General features: G+C 41.1%; 2 protein-coding genes across 2 annotated transcripts in view; both read left to right on the forward strand.

Moving 5' to 3' along the window:
* Window positions 1-1,813: 1,813 nt before the first annotated feature.
* The window catches only part of LOC127540031 (zinc finger protein 850-like), a 213,103-nt gene continuing 199,666 nt past the window's right edge, over window positions 1,814-15,250 (forward strand). Inside the window, exon 1 of the mRNA XM_051964557.1 lies at window positions 1,814-1,859. Coding sequence (XP_051820517.1) covers window positions 1,830-1,859 — 30 coding nt within the window. The 5' untranslated portion in view covers window positions 1,814-1,829. The remainder of the gene's footprint in view (window positions 1,860-15,250) is intronic.
* LOC127542136 (zinc finger protein 260-like) lies at window positions 5,169-10,216 on the forward strand. Its single transcript, XM_051967696.1, has 2 exons — window positions 5,169-5,332; window positions 8,600-10,216. The coding sequence occupies exons 1-2, from the start codon at window positions 5,169-5,171 to the stop codon at window positions 10,164-10,166; spliced, it is 1,731 nt and encodes a 576-aa protein (XP_051823656.1). The 3' UTR covers window positions 10,167-10,216.

Raw genomic sequence — 15,250 nt, forward strand, 5'->3', positions numbered from 1 at the left:
ATATCTCCCCATTTCCTCCTGGTCACCTCAGATCTCTCCCCTTTCCCCTTGGGAGCTCAGATCTCTCCTCTTTTCCCCCAGAAGCTCAGATCTCTCCCCTTTTCCCCCAGGAGTTCAGATCTCTCCCCATTTGCTCCTGGTAGCTCCGGTCTCCCTCTTTTCTCTTTTGGAGCTCAGTTTTCTTCCCCTCTCCTCCTGAGAGCTCAGATCTCTCCCCTTTAGCCACAGCGAGCTCAGGGCTCTCCTCTTTTTTTCCTTGCCCCTGAGATCTCTCGACATTCCTGCACTCAGGCCTGTGCTTGCATCTCCCAGGTATGTCTGAGCCAGCATGTTCCATATTTCCTAACTTCCACTTGTTGCCCTTGCCTTTGAGTCTCCTCTTTTGAACTTGAGGTACATGACCTCCAGGTCTACCTGGAGCACACCTTTCTTCCAAGATTGCCTGTAGGATAAGCATTCCAACCCTTAACCTTTTCCAGACTCCATATCACTTCCCAAACTTGCCCAGATTTCCCATTGGGGCACATTTTCCCAGACTTCAGACTGTCCATAATTTCAGCCTTCTGATCAGGGCACAGCTATCCTGTCTCCCCATCCCATCTCTTCCTTAGAGATTCTGTTCTCCTGCCTTACTCCAAGCCTAAGCTCTACCAGAAGATCCCAGCATTCCTCCCCAACTCCTAGTATACCTCAGCGCACAGTCTTCCTTCTTTCCTAAACTCAGCTGTCCAGCACTTCTCACCCCACTGTCCCTGACTTCCATGACCTCCTTTGGTCTATCTTTCCTTCCTGACCCTAGCTCTGTTCTCCAAACCTCCTGCTTCTCTGGCTCCTCTTCTCTCTGAGCCCTCAGAATTGAATGCGAGACAGAATTTTGTCTTCCAGGCTCAGGCTTACCCTAGTCATTTCATGGGGGTTCCATTCCAGAACCCTCCCCATCCTCCACCTCCCCAATTTTGCTTCATCTTCCCCAAAGCAGTCAGCCCCAGTCTAGTGTCCAGAATAATGTGTGTGTTATTTGGGTGGAGGGGAGGCAGGGAAGCAGAGGACCACTGGGGGGTGGGAGGAGGAGAGTTCTGACTCAGGAGCCATGGAGGCTGAAGGTCTCTCATCTGGGATCCCAAACACCCTTGTACCTCTATGTTCTCAGTAGAACAATGGCGAGAGGAAAGAGAAAAGAAGTAAAAGGACGGGAGCAATTTTCAGACAACCTCCCTTTCCAAACCTGACCCTCTCGGAATTGTTCTTTAGGGTGCAGTCTCTCCCCCACCAGGAGGGCCAGGGCCTTTGTAACTCCTGGAGGACCTCACACTCCACGAGGAATCCCTGTAGGCTTGCCTCCTGATGAGAAAAGGAGGGGAAAGTCCTCTCCTCTGGGATGCTTCTCCCTCTCCAGCTTCTTCTGGTAACCTAGGACTGGCCCAAGAATTGGGTCAAATGCAGACAGCAACATTGGAGTGAAATTGGAACAGTTTTACTTGTCAGGGCCCCAAACGGCATTCTCCCAGGCCATGAAATCAAAGGCAATTAGCCTGGGACCAGGATGAGGAGAAGCTGGACTTTTCTATGAAGAGTGGAAAGAAGGGAAGGACTCTCCTGGGGGTTCCTGGCTTTCTCTGGGTTTTCAGAGAGGCTGAAAATTAAAGCCCCCCATGGTTAGCTGTAACTTTTGTTAGTAAGAGCTTTGGCTGTTATCAATTTTTTAGGCCCCTGAAGTGTGGTAGCAGCAAGACCCTGAGATAAAGACCAAGTGCCAAAGGGAGGAATTTGACAAAAAGGAGTCACTCTGGGTGTTTGCTATCTTCATAGGGAGCCTGGAGACAGAGGGAATGGGCCCTGGGAGCCTCGGACCTCCTCAGGTGAGTGCAGTCCATCCCCAGGCCTGACCAACATCAGCAGTCACAGCCATTTCCCTAGTCATGGAGGACGGGCGGTGGAGCTGTCAGGGCCTGAAGTATGGGTCATTTCTAAACAAAAACAGGGGAACCCAGTAGTAACACTGCCCTGCCCAACTGCATCCTTGGACCCTTGGCATCTTGGGACTGGATACACACACACACCCCTCCCACTTCACCGTTTGTTTCTCAATTCCTCCTCATTACAAGGGACAGATAAGGTCCACCACTTCATCATGAATCTCCATTCCAGAGAGAGCAGATCTGCTCTCATTAGGCCTGCTCAGTACCCTTTCCCACCCAAGATCTCTCTCCTCTCCTCTTGGTTTCCTCTGCCTTGTTCTTCTGAAGCTCCTAGAAAAGCCTTCAAGCAGAATTTGTCCTGTTCATGTGGGCAGCCGAGCCTGAAAGCTTCCCCAGCCCTTCTCCTGGTCATCAGAGCAGAAATCCTTCCCTTGACCATTCCTTGGCTCCTGCCAATAAGCACTGAGAAAGGCCTTGAGTCCAAGCTCAGCAGTTCTAGGACACAGAGCTCTGAGCCATCCTGCTGCTCTGGTACTTCTAAAACCTGCCCTGGCACAAGGACCAATCTCTCCTGTCTAAAAGAGGCTGCTGGGATTCTCATCCTCACCTCTGTCATTCCTGGGCCTCAAAGTACTACACCAACTGTTTCTTTTGCTGGTTTAACTTAAGCTCCCCTGTGCAGAGTGCCAGGAACTGGCAGAGACCGTGAGAACAACTGGAAGAAAAAGAAGGATTAAGAATCACCTTAGTGTATCATGGCACTCCAGGTTCTTGGATATCATGATTGCTCTAGGCTACACAGGCCCTGGATTGACCTGGAAGAGTATAATGGATAGAACTGACTCCAGTCAATTCACTAGGGAGTAAACTGCATTTCTCCCTTCATCTGCCTATGTCCTGGGAATTCTTCCTTCCTTTGAATAGATGACTGAGGCTCAGATGTCCCTATCCTCTTGCTTGTAGAAATGTCTAGTCCAGGACCCCCCTTGACAGAGATAACATTTCCTAGCCCTCCTTTCTCTCCACCCTCTTCCCCTCTTTCCAGTCTCTGCTTAAGATCATCCAGACATAACAGAACCCCTCCCCTCTTTACTATTCTTTGATTCCCTCTGTGAGCCCAAATAGGAATCAGAGGGAAAACATGTCACTCACTATGATTGTATATAACTAGTTCTTCCTTTTATTTTGTGTCCCTGAGGCTAGTTCATCCTGGATTCTTTTTTGTATTTCTTCTCATGGGTCTCAACTTAGAAAGTTTTCTACATTTGTGGTCTTTTCCTTAGGAATGCTTGGAAGGACTATCATTAAAGGTGCTTTTCCCCTGAAAATATTCCATTTGTTTTTACTTCATAATTTGCTCTTGGCCATAAGGTCAGGTCCTTTGCCTTCTGTCATATCCTGTTCCAAGTTCTTTGTTCCTTAATGAAAGTTGCTGCCAAATTGTGTCTGGTCCTAATGGTGGCTCCTTAGTACTTGAATTGTACTGGACTTGCTTTCTGGAAGCTTGCAGGCTTTTTCTCATTGACTTGGCTGCTCTGCATTTTGGCAATGGTTTCCTGGGAATTTTCCTTCGGACATTTCTTTCAGGAAGCAGGTGTTGTTTGAGGTAAATGCAGAAAGAAATCTGAGAAATTTTCTCTTGGCCATCAGGAGCTCTATTCACATGAAAACATACAGGCTAGTCATAGGAGAGGCTACCAGGGCTCCCAAAGGAGGGTGCCCATTTCACCGTTGCCATTTGCTGTTTCAATGACTGAATTTTATGCATTCTTCCTTTTGATCATATTAGCTAAGGTTTTCTCCACTTTTTTGAATCACTTCAAAGAAGCTATTTTTGTTTTTCTCAAATTTTTTTTATATCCAACTTATCTCTTTATCTATTTCCCCTGTAATTTTAATGTCATTATTTGTATTTATTTTCAGTTTTCCATTTATTTTTTTCTAATTTTTAAATGCATATTAAGTTAAACAACTCTTTTTAAAAATATTCTTAATGTTTGAGGGTATGTCTGTTCCTCCCCTCTCCCCATGTCCAAGGCCTCCTTAAGCTGCATCCTAGAAATTTTGAGATATGGTTTAATTAATCATTTTCTTTTTCCTTTACAAATTTATCATTTCTAAGACTTGTCCTCTGACTCCTTTTTGCTTTGTATTTTTTGTTGGTCATCTTTGAACCAATTTTCATTCTTACTTCTTTAGGTAATAAGAGAGTATAATGATTATTTCTGACTTTTTTCATCTGGGCAGAGGATCTGTGTATCCCAATGGTTAATTTTTGTAAAAGTACCATGTGTTGAAAAGAAATATGCATATTCCCCTGTTGTCCCCTTTAGAAGATGTCATAAGTCTTTTATTTCAAGTTTCTCTAGACATTTGATCATTCCTTCTACTTTATCTCCTTCTGCATTTCTTCTTCTCCCTTGTCCTCTTAGTTCTCTTATAGATTCTCCTCCTTCTCCTGCCCTTCAACTGATCTTGTTCATTAGTTTTCTAATTTCATCCACTTTTCTTTCTAACAAGGATTTCTCTCCCTCTCTTCATCATCCACCTTCCTTGGCTGTTTTGCCTAGATTCTCATTCTCTGTTACACACCTTCTCTGCTCACAGGGTCTTTTTTTCCTTGACACTTCATGCAGTGAAAGGCTCCAAGGTCCCCATTCTGGGGCTCTGTAGGAGCTTTCTGCAACTACTTGGAGACCAACTGCGCAGATGCCTTCTTTTCTAAACCCTGTTGTCTAGAAGTGAAATAATAGAATAAAGGAAACAAATTGTGAAATGTGTCTTACACATTGACCAGGACAAGTTCAGGGGAGTAATTCCTAGGTCAATATAAACCTGTAAAATTCACAATGGCCATTCTCTTTGGTAAAAGGTGGTTTATTTCAGACAAGAGGTCACAGATAAAAGGAAGAGGTAAAACAGGCACAGGGAGTAGGAAATAGGGTTGTGAGAGCAGTAGGGTTGCCAATGAAGAGCATGGAAGAATTCATTAAGGGAATATGCCCTATGGCCCTAAGATCCTATTTCTTATGCGTTCCATAATAACTCACTTCTCAGCTTTATTTCAACAGATCCAAAATTCCATCAGTCTTCTAATAACCACGGGTTCAAGAGTTGACTCTGACTCTCAGAAAGCCTATGACCTTGGGGCAAATCCCTTCCCTGTGTTTCAGTTTTTTCTAGTAAATTGGAGGGGGTTGAACTCTTTCCTTCTGAAGGATCTTTCAGCCCCATATCTTCTGACTTTTGATGCTGCAGGAGGTTGTGACATTCAAGGATGTGACTGTGGACTTCACCCAGGAGGAGTGGGGGCTCTTGGACCCCTCTCAGAAGGCGCTGTTCAAGGAGGTCATGGTGGAGAACACCCGGAATCTGATCTCCTTGGGTAAGGGCACCTCTCTCGATAATTTCAAGTCTACAATCAAAGGGAATACCCTTACTGACCAGAGTGCAGGCTCTGGGGTGAGAGAAGGAAAGGCAAAGGGCTGGTCTTGTATTTTGTGAAATGACCTGGAGATGTCCTTTGTTGTTCCCAAAGCTCTCTCTTACCCATTCCCAGGTCAAAGATTAAATCAGGGGAAGCATCTCAAACATGAAACTAATCTTAGAGGTTAGACTCTATCTGGACGTGAATTTTGACTGTCAAAGAGCTGAAAACTGCTCAGCCTTTCCTTTTCCTTTTCCTTTCAATTCTTTCCTTTTACAGATGGATCTAGTATTTGGAATATTATTCTTTTTAGCAAGTGTCAGTTTGTAGCAAAGTACCTGCTTGTCCCTCATATGGGAAGTTTCTTCTTAATTTGCCTTTTGATCACCCTTATATTCCAGCACAAGGGGTGGGAAAGGAATGGAAAGGATTAAGCATTTATTTCTACCTGCTGTTTGCCAGGTGCTCTGCCACATGTTTCTTTACAGTTCAGTAACAATACTGTTTAAGAACAACTTCCAGCAAATGTTATTTTGATGATTCTAAGTACCGAAATTCATGACAGAGGACGAATCAAGAAAGATGCTATTTGCATCCAGAGAGAAAAACTCATAGAAATATGGATAACATAATTTTACATACATATCCATATGTATGCATATTTATGTGTGTCTGTGTATATAATAATATACATTATTAAAGTATACATAATGTGTGTATGTATGTATGTATATGTGTATATATATATCGATATCTATATCTATATTTCTATGCAATTGCAGCCATCTCTAGGAAGGGAAAAAAATTTACTTGATAATGTTCTTGTGTATTTGAAAGTTGTGTGTTGTGGATTTACAGTTTCATGTGCAATCATCTTTTTATTATACTACAGTACTGAAATGCTTGTGTGTAAGTTAAAAGTACAACAAAATATTATGTCACTTTAACCTCATCTTAATATTTCAAGTTAGGTGATATTGTTATCCCCATTTCAAAGTTGAGGAAACAGGAAAACAATCAGAATTTAATTGACTTACCCAGAGGTACTCAGATAGTAACCCAGGTTTGGGATCAGAAATTTCTGCCAGAAGGGAGCCTCTTAGGACAGGAGGTGGGAGGAAGGGCCTTTGGCTTTCTCAGAAGAAACTGTATAAATAGCGGACACATCCTGCCTTAGGTGACTTGTTTACAGGCCCCAGTACAGGAGTATTGACTGATATGTCTGAACATCAGGGGCTGAATTTCAGCTTGGAGCAGCTCTGGATCCTCACTTTTCCCTAAGGAAAACTAAATGACCAACTTAGCTCCATCTTCTTCTCTTACTGATTTCCATGCCCAGGGCTTCCAGTTCCCAGAGAAGAGGCGATCTCTTATTTTGAGCAAACGGAAGCACTGTGGATGCTGGAGCAACAAGGCCTGAGGAGCTGCTCTCCAGGTGAGGTGAAAGCAGAGATATGAGAGCTGTGGTTACAAGAGGCCTCTGGGAGTTACCCTGAAGTAAATGCTCAGTTTGGGGAAAAAGGCCAGATTTAGAACTCTATTGAATATTTCTTGGCAATGCCAAAGAATCCAAATCATAGAGGATATCATTCAGGATAATGGTTCCTTTATTTCACTGATAAGATTTTTTATTTTGAATAAACTTCAAGTATAATTTCAAAAAAAAAAAATATTTCTTGGCAGCCATGTCTAGGGCTAGTTAGAGAATCTGTTCCACAAAATGAGTGGGTCCCATTCCAAGGCCCTGTTGGGCCCTTGCACTGCTCATCTGTCATCCTGTAAGAAGTCCTTGTTTGGGATTTGGGGCAATGGAGCTCTCCTAAAAGCTCCCAAAGGGATTAGGTTTGGAACATGAGCCATTTCTTAGAACTTCTAGTCAGAAAACAATTAAGGGCCTGCTACAGGGCAGCCCTGGGCTAAATACCAGCAGCACAAAGAGATGTGAGGGACATCCCCTGCCACAGACTGGTGGGGCAGACAATACACCAGCAACTACAGCTGCACTTTCCATATCTCAACATGATGAACTCAATTTTTGTGTTTGAGACATTCTCAGATGTGGATAATTTCATGCATTTAAAAAAAATTGTATCTTGGGATATGCTGGGGACACAACAATAATTTAAAAAAAAGAAATAAGTAATAGCTATCAGAACAAAATCACTTCTTTCTCAGGTAAATACAAAATCCAACTATGTTAGCCTACTGAATATGATCTCAGATAGTGTAATAGAAAAAAATAGAATTGAAAATGATCAGCATGGAAATTTGTTATACTTACAGGCAGGACCGATCATGAAACAAATTGAGTATTTCCTATATATGCTCCAGATGTCATGTCTATGAAAAAAGAGGCAAAGCACAGATAATGAAAGGGAAAGGGGAAAATTGAGAGTGAAGATAATTGTCACATACTGTAAGCAGAGTCTTCCCATTCACATTGTCTCATTAGATGGGTTTTGAGCTGAGTGACATAGCCATTCTGAGCTGGTGACCTAAGTTGTGCACTTAACAAGAATGAAAACACTCTTTGTGTTGTCACAGGTTATTGTGAGGTTCCACTATAATTGTGTATGAAAGTCCTTAGAAATTAGATAATGTTTGGGATGTGAACTAATGGGACTTAAAAATGATTGGTTCTTCCCATTTTAGATTTTTTATTTTCCTAGGAAAATAGAAAATGACTGAGGTTCTTTTCTGCTGATGGAGAGAAGGGAATATAAATACATGTGAGTTTGTGTATGTGTATGTGTGTGCATCATGACTATGTCTGCTTTATTGTTTGTTCTTTTCTTTCTTTCTTTTGTTTTGGAAGGAAAGATCAGAGTGAAATGAAAGCAACTCCTGCAGAGCTAAGCCATTCTGTGGTAGAAAGTTCCAAGCAGTGGTTCATGGATAATGGATCCTGTGACTTTACTTGGACAAAAAGCTGTGCAACGCATGAGAGAATCCAACTTAGAGAGAGACATTGTGAATGTACCAAATGTGGAAAAGGTTTTATGAAAAAGGAAAATCTTATTCTACAATCGAGAATCCACAAAGGACAGAAACCTTATGAATGTAACCAGTGTGGAAAGGCTTTTAGAAGTAAGAAAGGTCTCACTAATCATCAGAGAATCCATATTGGAGAAAAATCTTATGAATGTAAACAATGTGGAAAGTCATTTGGAAGCAAGAGAGATCTTATTAGACATCAGATAATGCACACTGAAGAGAAACCTTATGTATGTAATCAGTGTGAAAAAGCTTTTAGAAGGAAGGAAAATCTTATTGTTCATCAGCAAACTCACACTGGAGAAAAACCTTATGAATGTAACCAATGTGGAAAGGGTTTTAGAAGCAAGGGAGGTCTTATTGGACATCAGATGATGCACACTGGAGAAAAGCCTTATGAATGTAACCAATGTGGAAAGGGTTTTAGAAGCAAGGGAGGTCTTATTGGACATCAGATGATGCACACTGGAGAGAAGCCTTATGAATGTAACCAGTGTGGAAGAAGTTTTATAAAAAAAGGGGCTCTTATTTTACATCAGAGCACCCATACTGGAGAGAAACCTTATGAATGTAACCAATGTGGAAAAGCTTTTAGAAGGAAGGAAAATCTTATTGTTCATCAGCAAATACACACTGGAGAGAAACCTTATGAATGTAACCAATGTGGAAAGGGTTTTAGAAGCAAGGGAGGTCTTATTGGACATCAGATGATGCACACTGGAGAAAAGCCTTATGAATGTAACCAATGTGGAAAGGGTTTTAGAAGCAAGGGAGGTCTTATTGGACATCAGATGATGCACACTGGAGAGAAGCCTTATGAATGTAACCAGTGTGGAAGAAGTTTTATAAAAAAAGGAGCTCTTATTTTACATCAGAGAACCCATACTGGAGAGAAACCTTATGAATGTAACCAATGTAGAAAGGCTTTTAAAAGGAAGGGAACTCTTATTGTTCATCAGCAAACACACACTGGAGAGAAACCTTTTGAATGTAACCAATGTGGAAAGCGTTTTAGAAGCAAGGAAGGTCTTATTGGACATCAGAGAACCCACACTGGAGAGAAACCTTATGAATGTAACCAATGTGGAAAAGGTTTTAGAAGCAAGGGAGGTCTTGTTGAACATCAGATGATGCACACTGGAGAGAAGCCTTATGAATGTAATCAGTGTGGGAAAAGTTTTATAAAAAAAGGAGGTCTTAGTTTACATCAGAGAATCCACACTGGAGAGAAACCTTATGAATGTAACCAGTGTGGAAAGACTTTTAGAAGCAAGGGAGGTCTTATTGGACATCAGATGATGCATACTGGAGAGAAGCCTTATGAATGTAACCAGTGTGGGAAAAGTTTTATACAAAAAGGAACTCTTACTGTACATCAGAGAACCCACACTGGAGAGAAACCTTATGAATGTAACCAATGTGGAAAGGCTTTTAGAAGGAAGGGAAATCTAATTGTTCATCAGCAAACACACACTGGAGAGAAACCTTATGAATGTAACCAATGTGGAAAGCATTTTAGAAGCAAGGAAGGTCTTATTGTACATCAGAGAACCCACACTGGAGAGAAACCTTATGAATGTAACCAATGTGGAAAGGGTTTTAGAAGCAAGGGAGGTCTTATTGGACATCAGATGATGCACACTGGAGAGAAGCCTTATGAATGTAACCAGTGTGAGAAAAGTTTTATAAAAAAAGGAGCTCTTATTGTACATCAGAGAATCCACACTGGAGAGAAGCCTTATGAATGTAATCAATGTGGAAAGGCTTTTAGAAGCAAGGAAGGTTTTATTGCACATCAGAGAATCCATACTGGAGATAAGCCTTAGGAAGGTAACCAGTGTGGAAAGGCTTTTAGACAAATCTAGACTTACTGACCATGAGCTTATCCACACTTAAGAGAAACTTTATGACTATAATCAATGCTAGAAAGCTTTTGCAAATACAGGATTTCTTACTAGATATCAAAGAACCCAAACTAGATAGAAATCTTCTCAATGTAACCAATTTCGAAAGGCTTTTGGGGGAAACCTGGGACGCTAATGTATTGTTGGTAGAATTGTGAATGGATCCAATAATTCTGCTGAGCAATGAGGAACTATGCCCAAAGGGTAATTAACAGGTGCATAGCCTTTGAATTAGCAATGTTTCTACTGGGCTTATTTGCCAAAGAGATCCGAAAGGAGGGAAAGGGACCCACATGTGCAGAAATGTTTCTGCAGCCTTGTTTGTAGTGACAAGTAACTGGAAACTGAGTGGATGCCCATCAGCTGGGAAATGCTGAATAAGTCATAGCACATTAATGTTGTGGAATATTATTGTTGTATAAGGAATGATCAGCAGAATGATTCCAGAGACACCTGGAGAGAACTGCATGAACTGATGCAAAGTAAAATGAGTAGAACCAGGCGATCATCATACATGGCAACAGCAAGACTATACAATGATCAATTCTGGTGGATGTGGCTCTTTTCAATAATGGCATGATTCAAGCCAGTTCCACTGATCTTGTGATGAAGAGAGCCATCTACACTGAGAGAGGACTGTGGGAACTGAGTGTGGATCACAACATAGCATTTGCACTCTCTGTGCACCTAACAAGTTGGTGGGAATAGCTCAAAAACACTGTTGAGAGAAGTTTCCCAGGGCTGCTGTCACCACCTGTGAGAAGAATCCCAGTTGTCCCAAGCACAATGTATCCAAGCCTCTGAAGCCAACTTGGGGCCAGTTTCCTAACCCAGGTGTTCCCTTTCAATCTTGGCAGAAAGTCTTCATTCAATTGCCAACTGGTTCCAAAAATGCTTTGGAGATGGTCTGTACCCTTTCCCGCTGGGTGGCAGAGTTCCCCTGTCATACTGCCACAGGCTTTGGGCTAGCAAAAATCCTCTTAGAAAAAAAGCATTTCAGATCCACATGAGCCTACAATGCTCCAGCTCTTTGTGTAGTCTCAAAGAATTGAAAAATAAATGTGTGTCTGTCTATTGGGGAATGGCCAGACAAGTTATGCTACATGAAGGCAATGGAATATTATTAGTCTGTAAAAACTGGTTTTGAAAAGGCCTGGAGTTACATGAACTGACACTGATTCAAACAAGCAGAACCAGAAGTACATTGTACACAGTAACAGTCAGAATGAGTGATGATCAACTATGAAAGCCTTGCTCCTCCTCAGAGGTTCAGGGATGCAAAGCAATTCCAACAGACTTTGCACAGAAAATGCCATCTGCATCCACACAGAGAACTAAGGAGACTGAATGTAAATAAACATGTGCTATGTTCTCTATGTTTTTCTTTTTTTTTTTTTTTAAATCTCTTCAATAGTTTTGCACTTTAGCTTTGATTTTTCTCTCCCCAGAACATGCATAAAGCCATGTGTATTAAGAATAAACAAATTTACTAAGGAAAAAAAGAGAAAAATCATTCCATTATGTAGGGTTCATAAAGAAATACATAGTAATAGATGTACACATTTTACAAGAGCATCAATACTTAAGGTGCTTTCATCCTAGTCAATCGGTCAGCGCCAACATTGTGCCATTCACCTCCAGTCATCAAAAATGGGAAAAAGAGTTAATGGGATACTTAAACCCCCACCACCACCACCCCTGCCCTTATTAAATTCATGAAAGAGCTAGGTAGGAAGAAGGTGGGTCCTTATCAGATAATATCAGGATCCCTGATACCACTGTACCCATGGGTGAAAGCATAATAACTTAATGCTCCCTCCTACAGAACTCTACTGTGTTGGCTCAGACATTATCAGAGACTTGCCAACTTGTCTCTTAGTCCCATTCTTTAGGAATCTCAATTGAGGCTCAGCTCCTAATCCAGTCCTGTGATTGGGTCTGCTGTAATCTCTGAAAGCCTTCTTTGGAACCATGGTGGAAAAGTCCCTTTGAAGTCCTGCTCACCACTCTCACTTCAGCAAGACTCAAGGTTGTGTACTTGTGGTTCTACCTGTCACATCCTAAATGGGCAATACCACTTGCTAGATGGCAAAACCGACAGGACACCATTGGATTTACAAGGTCAGATCACTATGAGGTTCTGCAATCCAGGTAGATGATCCTGCTCCCAGACTCCTGAACCTCTCCAGACTGAGAAGCCAGCTGTTCTGATTTGCTTCATAGAGCAGTAGCTTATGTAAAAGAAGGAGTCAGTGCCGCACTCTTCTCCTCATACTCCCAAAGTAATCCTTAGAAGAAAAACTACCTATGTGAAAAAGGCACACCTTAACTCAGATCTAATAGTCTTAGTAGCAGGTTTTATAGCAAGTTGTCCCATACCAATGTGAACCCTTACTTGGAGGATCCATTACACTCAAGGGTCTCTCAAGAAACTCAAGTTTCACTCTCTGCCCAGGACATAATCAGCAACATGTTCCCTTACCATGGATCACTAAATCATACAAATGTAATTTCACCTTTATTTTAATTCTATATGGCTTGTTTTCCTAAATGTCTCAGTCAATTCTTCTGACCAGCTCCTTCGGTCACAGATGTGACTGGATACAAGTCTATAGTGCTGGAAAAGCCCCCTTTTAGATCATTGTCAATCTATATCTTCAAATAGAACAAGAGCTTAGTGCTCAAAACATGCAAGCAGAAAACGCATGGAATAGTTGTCAGAATTTTCTGAAGACTGTCTCCCCCTTACCTTCTTTCATTACAGTTGCCTGAAAACATTGGCTGTATTCTCCATTATGCCCTTCTAACCTAACACTTTATGTGGCTTGCCATCTTCTTTGGCATTCACTTTATAGTTCACTTCTTTTTACATATCCAAATCTTGTCTGAAATCAATGTTCCTCATCAGTCTTAAGGGTCATTCCAAACTTTTGATCAGAAGGAGAAAATAAGGAAATATTATTCTGATTTTTAATTTTATTAAAGATTTTTATTTACAAAACCTTTCCATAGGTAATAAGTTATAGTATATGAAAGTAATGGAATATTGTTCTATGAGAAATGTCAGAAAAGCCTGAAGAAACTTACATGAACTGATGCTAAGTGAAGAGTAGAACCAAGAGAAAGGAATAGACAGCAAAAACAATATTATGGGACAATCAGCTGTGATGGACATGACTTTTTTCAGCAATGAGGTGATTCAGGCCTGTTCCAATAGACTTGTGATGGAAAGAGCCAGATTACACCCAAAGAAAGGCCTCTGGGGACCGAATTTACACCACAACATAGCACTGAATTGTTTTGTTGTTGCTTACATGCTTTTTTCTTTCTCGGGTTTTTTTTCATTTTTGATCTGACCTTTCTTGGGCAGCATGATAATGTGTTAATGTGAATATAAGAACTGAACAACTTTAACTTATAATGGATTACTTGCTGAAAAGGAGAGGAGAGTGGGGGAAGGAAGGGAGAAAAATTTGTAACAAAAGATTTTGCAGGGGTGAATGTTGACAACTATCTTTGCATGCATTTTGAAAATAAAAAGCTATTTAAAAATAGAAAAAAAAATTCACTGAAGAAAACAGCTTTACAAATAGAGTTGGCCAAATGAAAAAGATAGTTAAAAAACTATCTGAAAAAAAATAATTCATTAAAATTTTGAATTAGACTAGTGGAAGGTAATGACTGAATGAGACAGCAAGAATCAACACACACACACACCCCTCCTTGGAAAAACAAGGAATATGGAAAAGAAATCCAAGCAAGATAATTTGAGAATTAGTGGAGTACCTGAAAACCATGATCCAAAAAAGTACCTGGATAATATCCTTTAAAAAGTCATAGAGAAAATCTACCCTGGTATCCTAGAAGAAGGTCAGTGTTTCAGTTAAATGCAAAAGTTCAGTTTTCCTCTCAGTCATTTTCCATTAAAGAAAAACTCTAAGAAAAACTCAAGAAGTGTATTGTTCTCATTAAATGCTTTAATACATAAGGAATTGTTATGTTAACACCAAGTGCAGATCCCTTTATGTCAAGGAATTCTTTTATCTTCCCTATTTTTAACTACCCAGATTCAATTCTAGGACATCTCATGCAATTCCTGCCAGTCAGGATGATGCCATTCCTGGAAATATCATCCCTAGGAAGTTCTGTACAAGTAAAGATTTGTTCTTTCTCATAAATTGTTTTTGCATGATCCAGGTAGAAAGTATCAACATATTCAAGAGGAAAAAGAGGGTCATTACCCAGTCACATTTCAGACTTGGAACCAATTTCATTGCCCTGCTTCTTGATGATCTCAATCCCTTAACCATTTGTATTGTTTCCCCTCCCACCAACTTTTGTTCTTGGGTCTAGCCTTTAAAATGAGAGGGGGTGGGCTGCCTTCCATGTCCCAGGTCTCTGAGTTCAGTGTCAAAGTCACTGGCCCTCTTTATTAGTGAAGTCTTGCTTAAGTAACAGACTGTTAATGCTCAGAACTTTGTGCCTCAGTTGACCTGACTTTACTTGTGACAAGAAGGCTTGATGGTCTTTATACCACCCATGCAATCACTCCTGAAGGAAAGCTTTCACTAATACAATCTGTGCATGGAAATCACCATCATCAATTAAGCATGAATGTCTTGAAGCCAGCATGATAGTCTCACTTGATCTGTTGTCCAGGCATTTCACTTGTGTAGGACTCTGTATTTGTGGGGACAAGAAGGGGGTTCTTGACAAAGATCCTGGAGTGGTTTCTTATTTCTATCTCTGGTTCATTTTACAAATGATGAAACTGAGGCAAACAGAGTGAAGTGACTTGACCAGGTTCTCATACCTAGTAATTATATGAGAGTGGATTTGAACTCATGAAGCTGAATCTTCCTGATTGCAAGATCCCCCCACCCCACCCCCAGCTTCCTTCAGTCTCACTTAAAGGAAGCTGAAAGCTTATAGAACATTGTCCAACTCTTTCTGACCCTATGGGTCACAGCATGCCAAGCCCTTCCAGCTGTCAAAATCTGTGCAAG

The sequence above is a fragment of the Antechinus flavipes genome, chromosome 6, assembly GCF_016432865.1.
Source record: "Antechinus flavipes isolate AdamAnt ecotype Samford, QLD, Australia chromosome 6, AdamAnt_v2, whole genome shotgun sequence".
NCBI classification, from domain to species: Eukaryota; Metazoa; Chordata; class Mammalia; order Dasyuromorphia; family Dasyuridae; genus Antechinus; species Antechinus flavipes.

Bases quoted from the DNA above. Each gene is read 5' to 3' on its own strand.
- LOC127542136 (XM_051967696.1), top strand. From the start codon at position 5,169: ATGCTGCAGGAGGTTGTGACATTCAAGGATGTGACTGTGGACTTCACC. The intron at 5,333-8,599 runs GTCTACAATCAA...AAAAGCTTTTAG, and splicing joins ACCTCTCTCGATAATTTCAA to AAGGAAGGAAAATCTTATTG.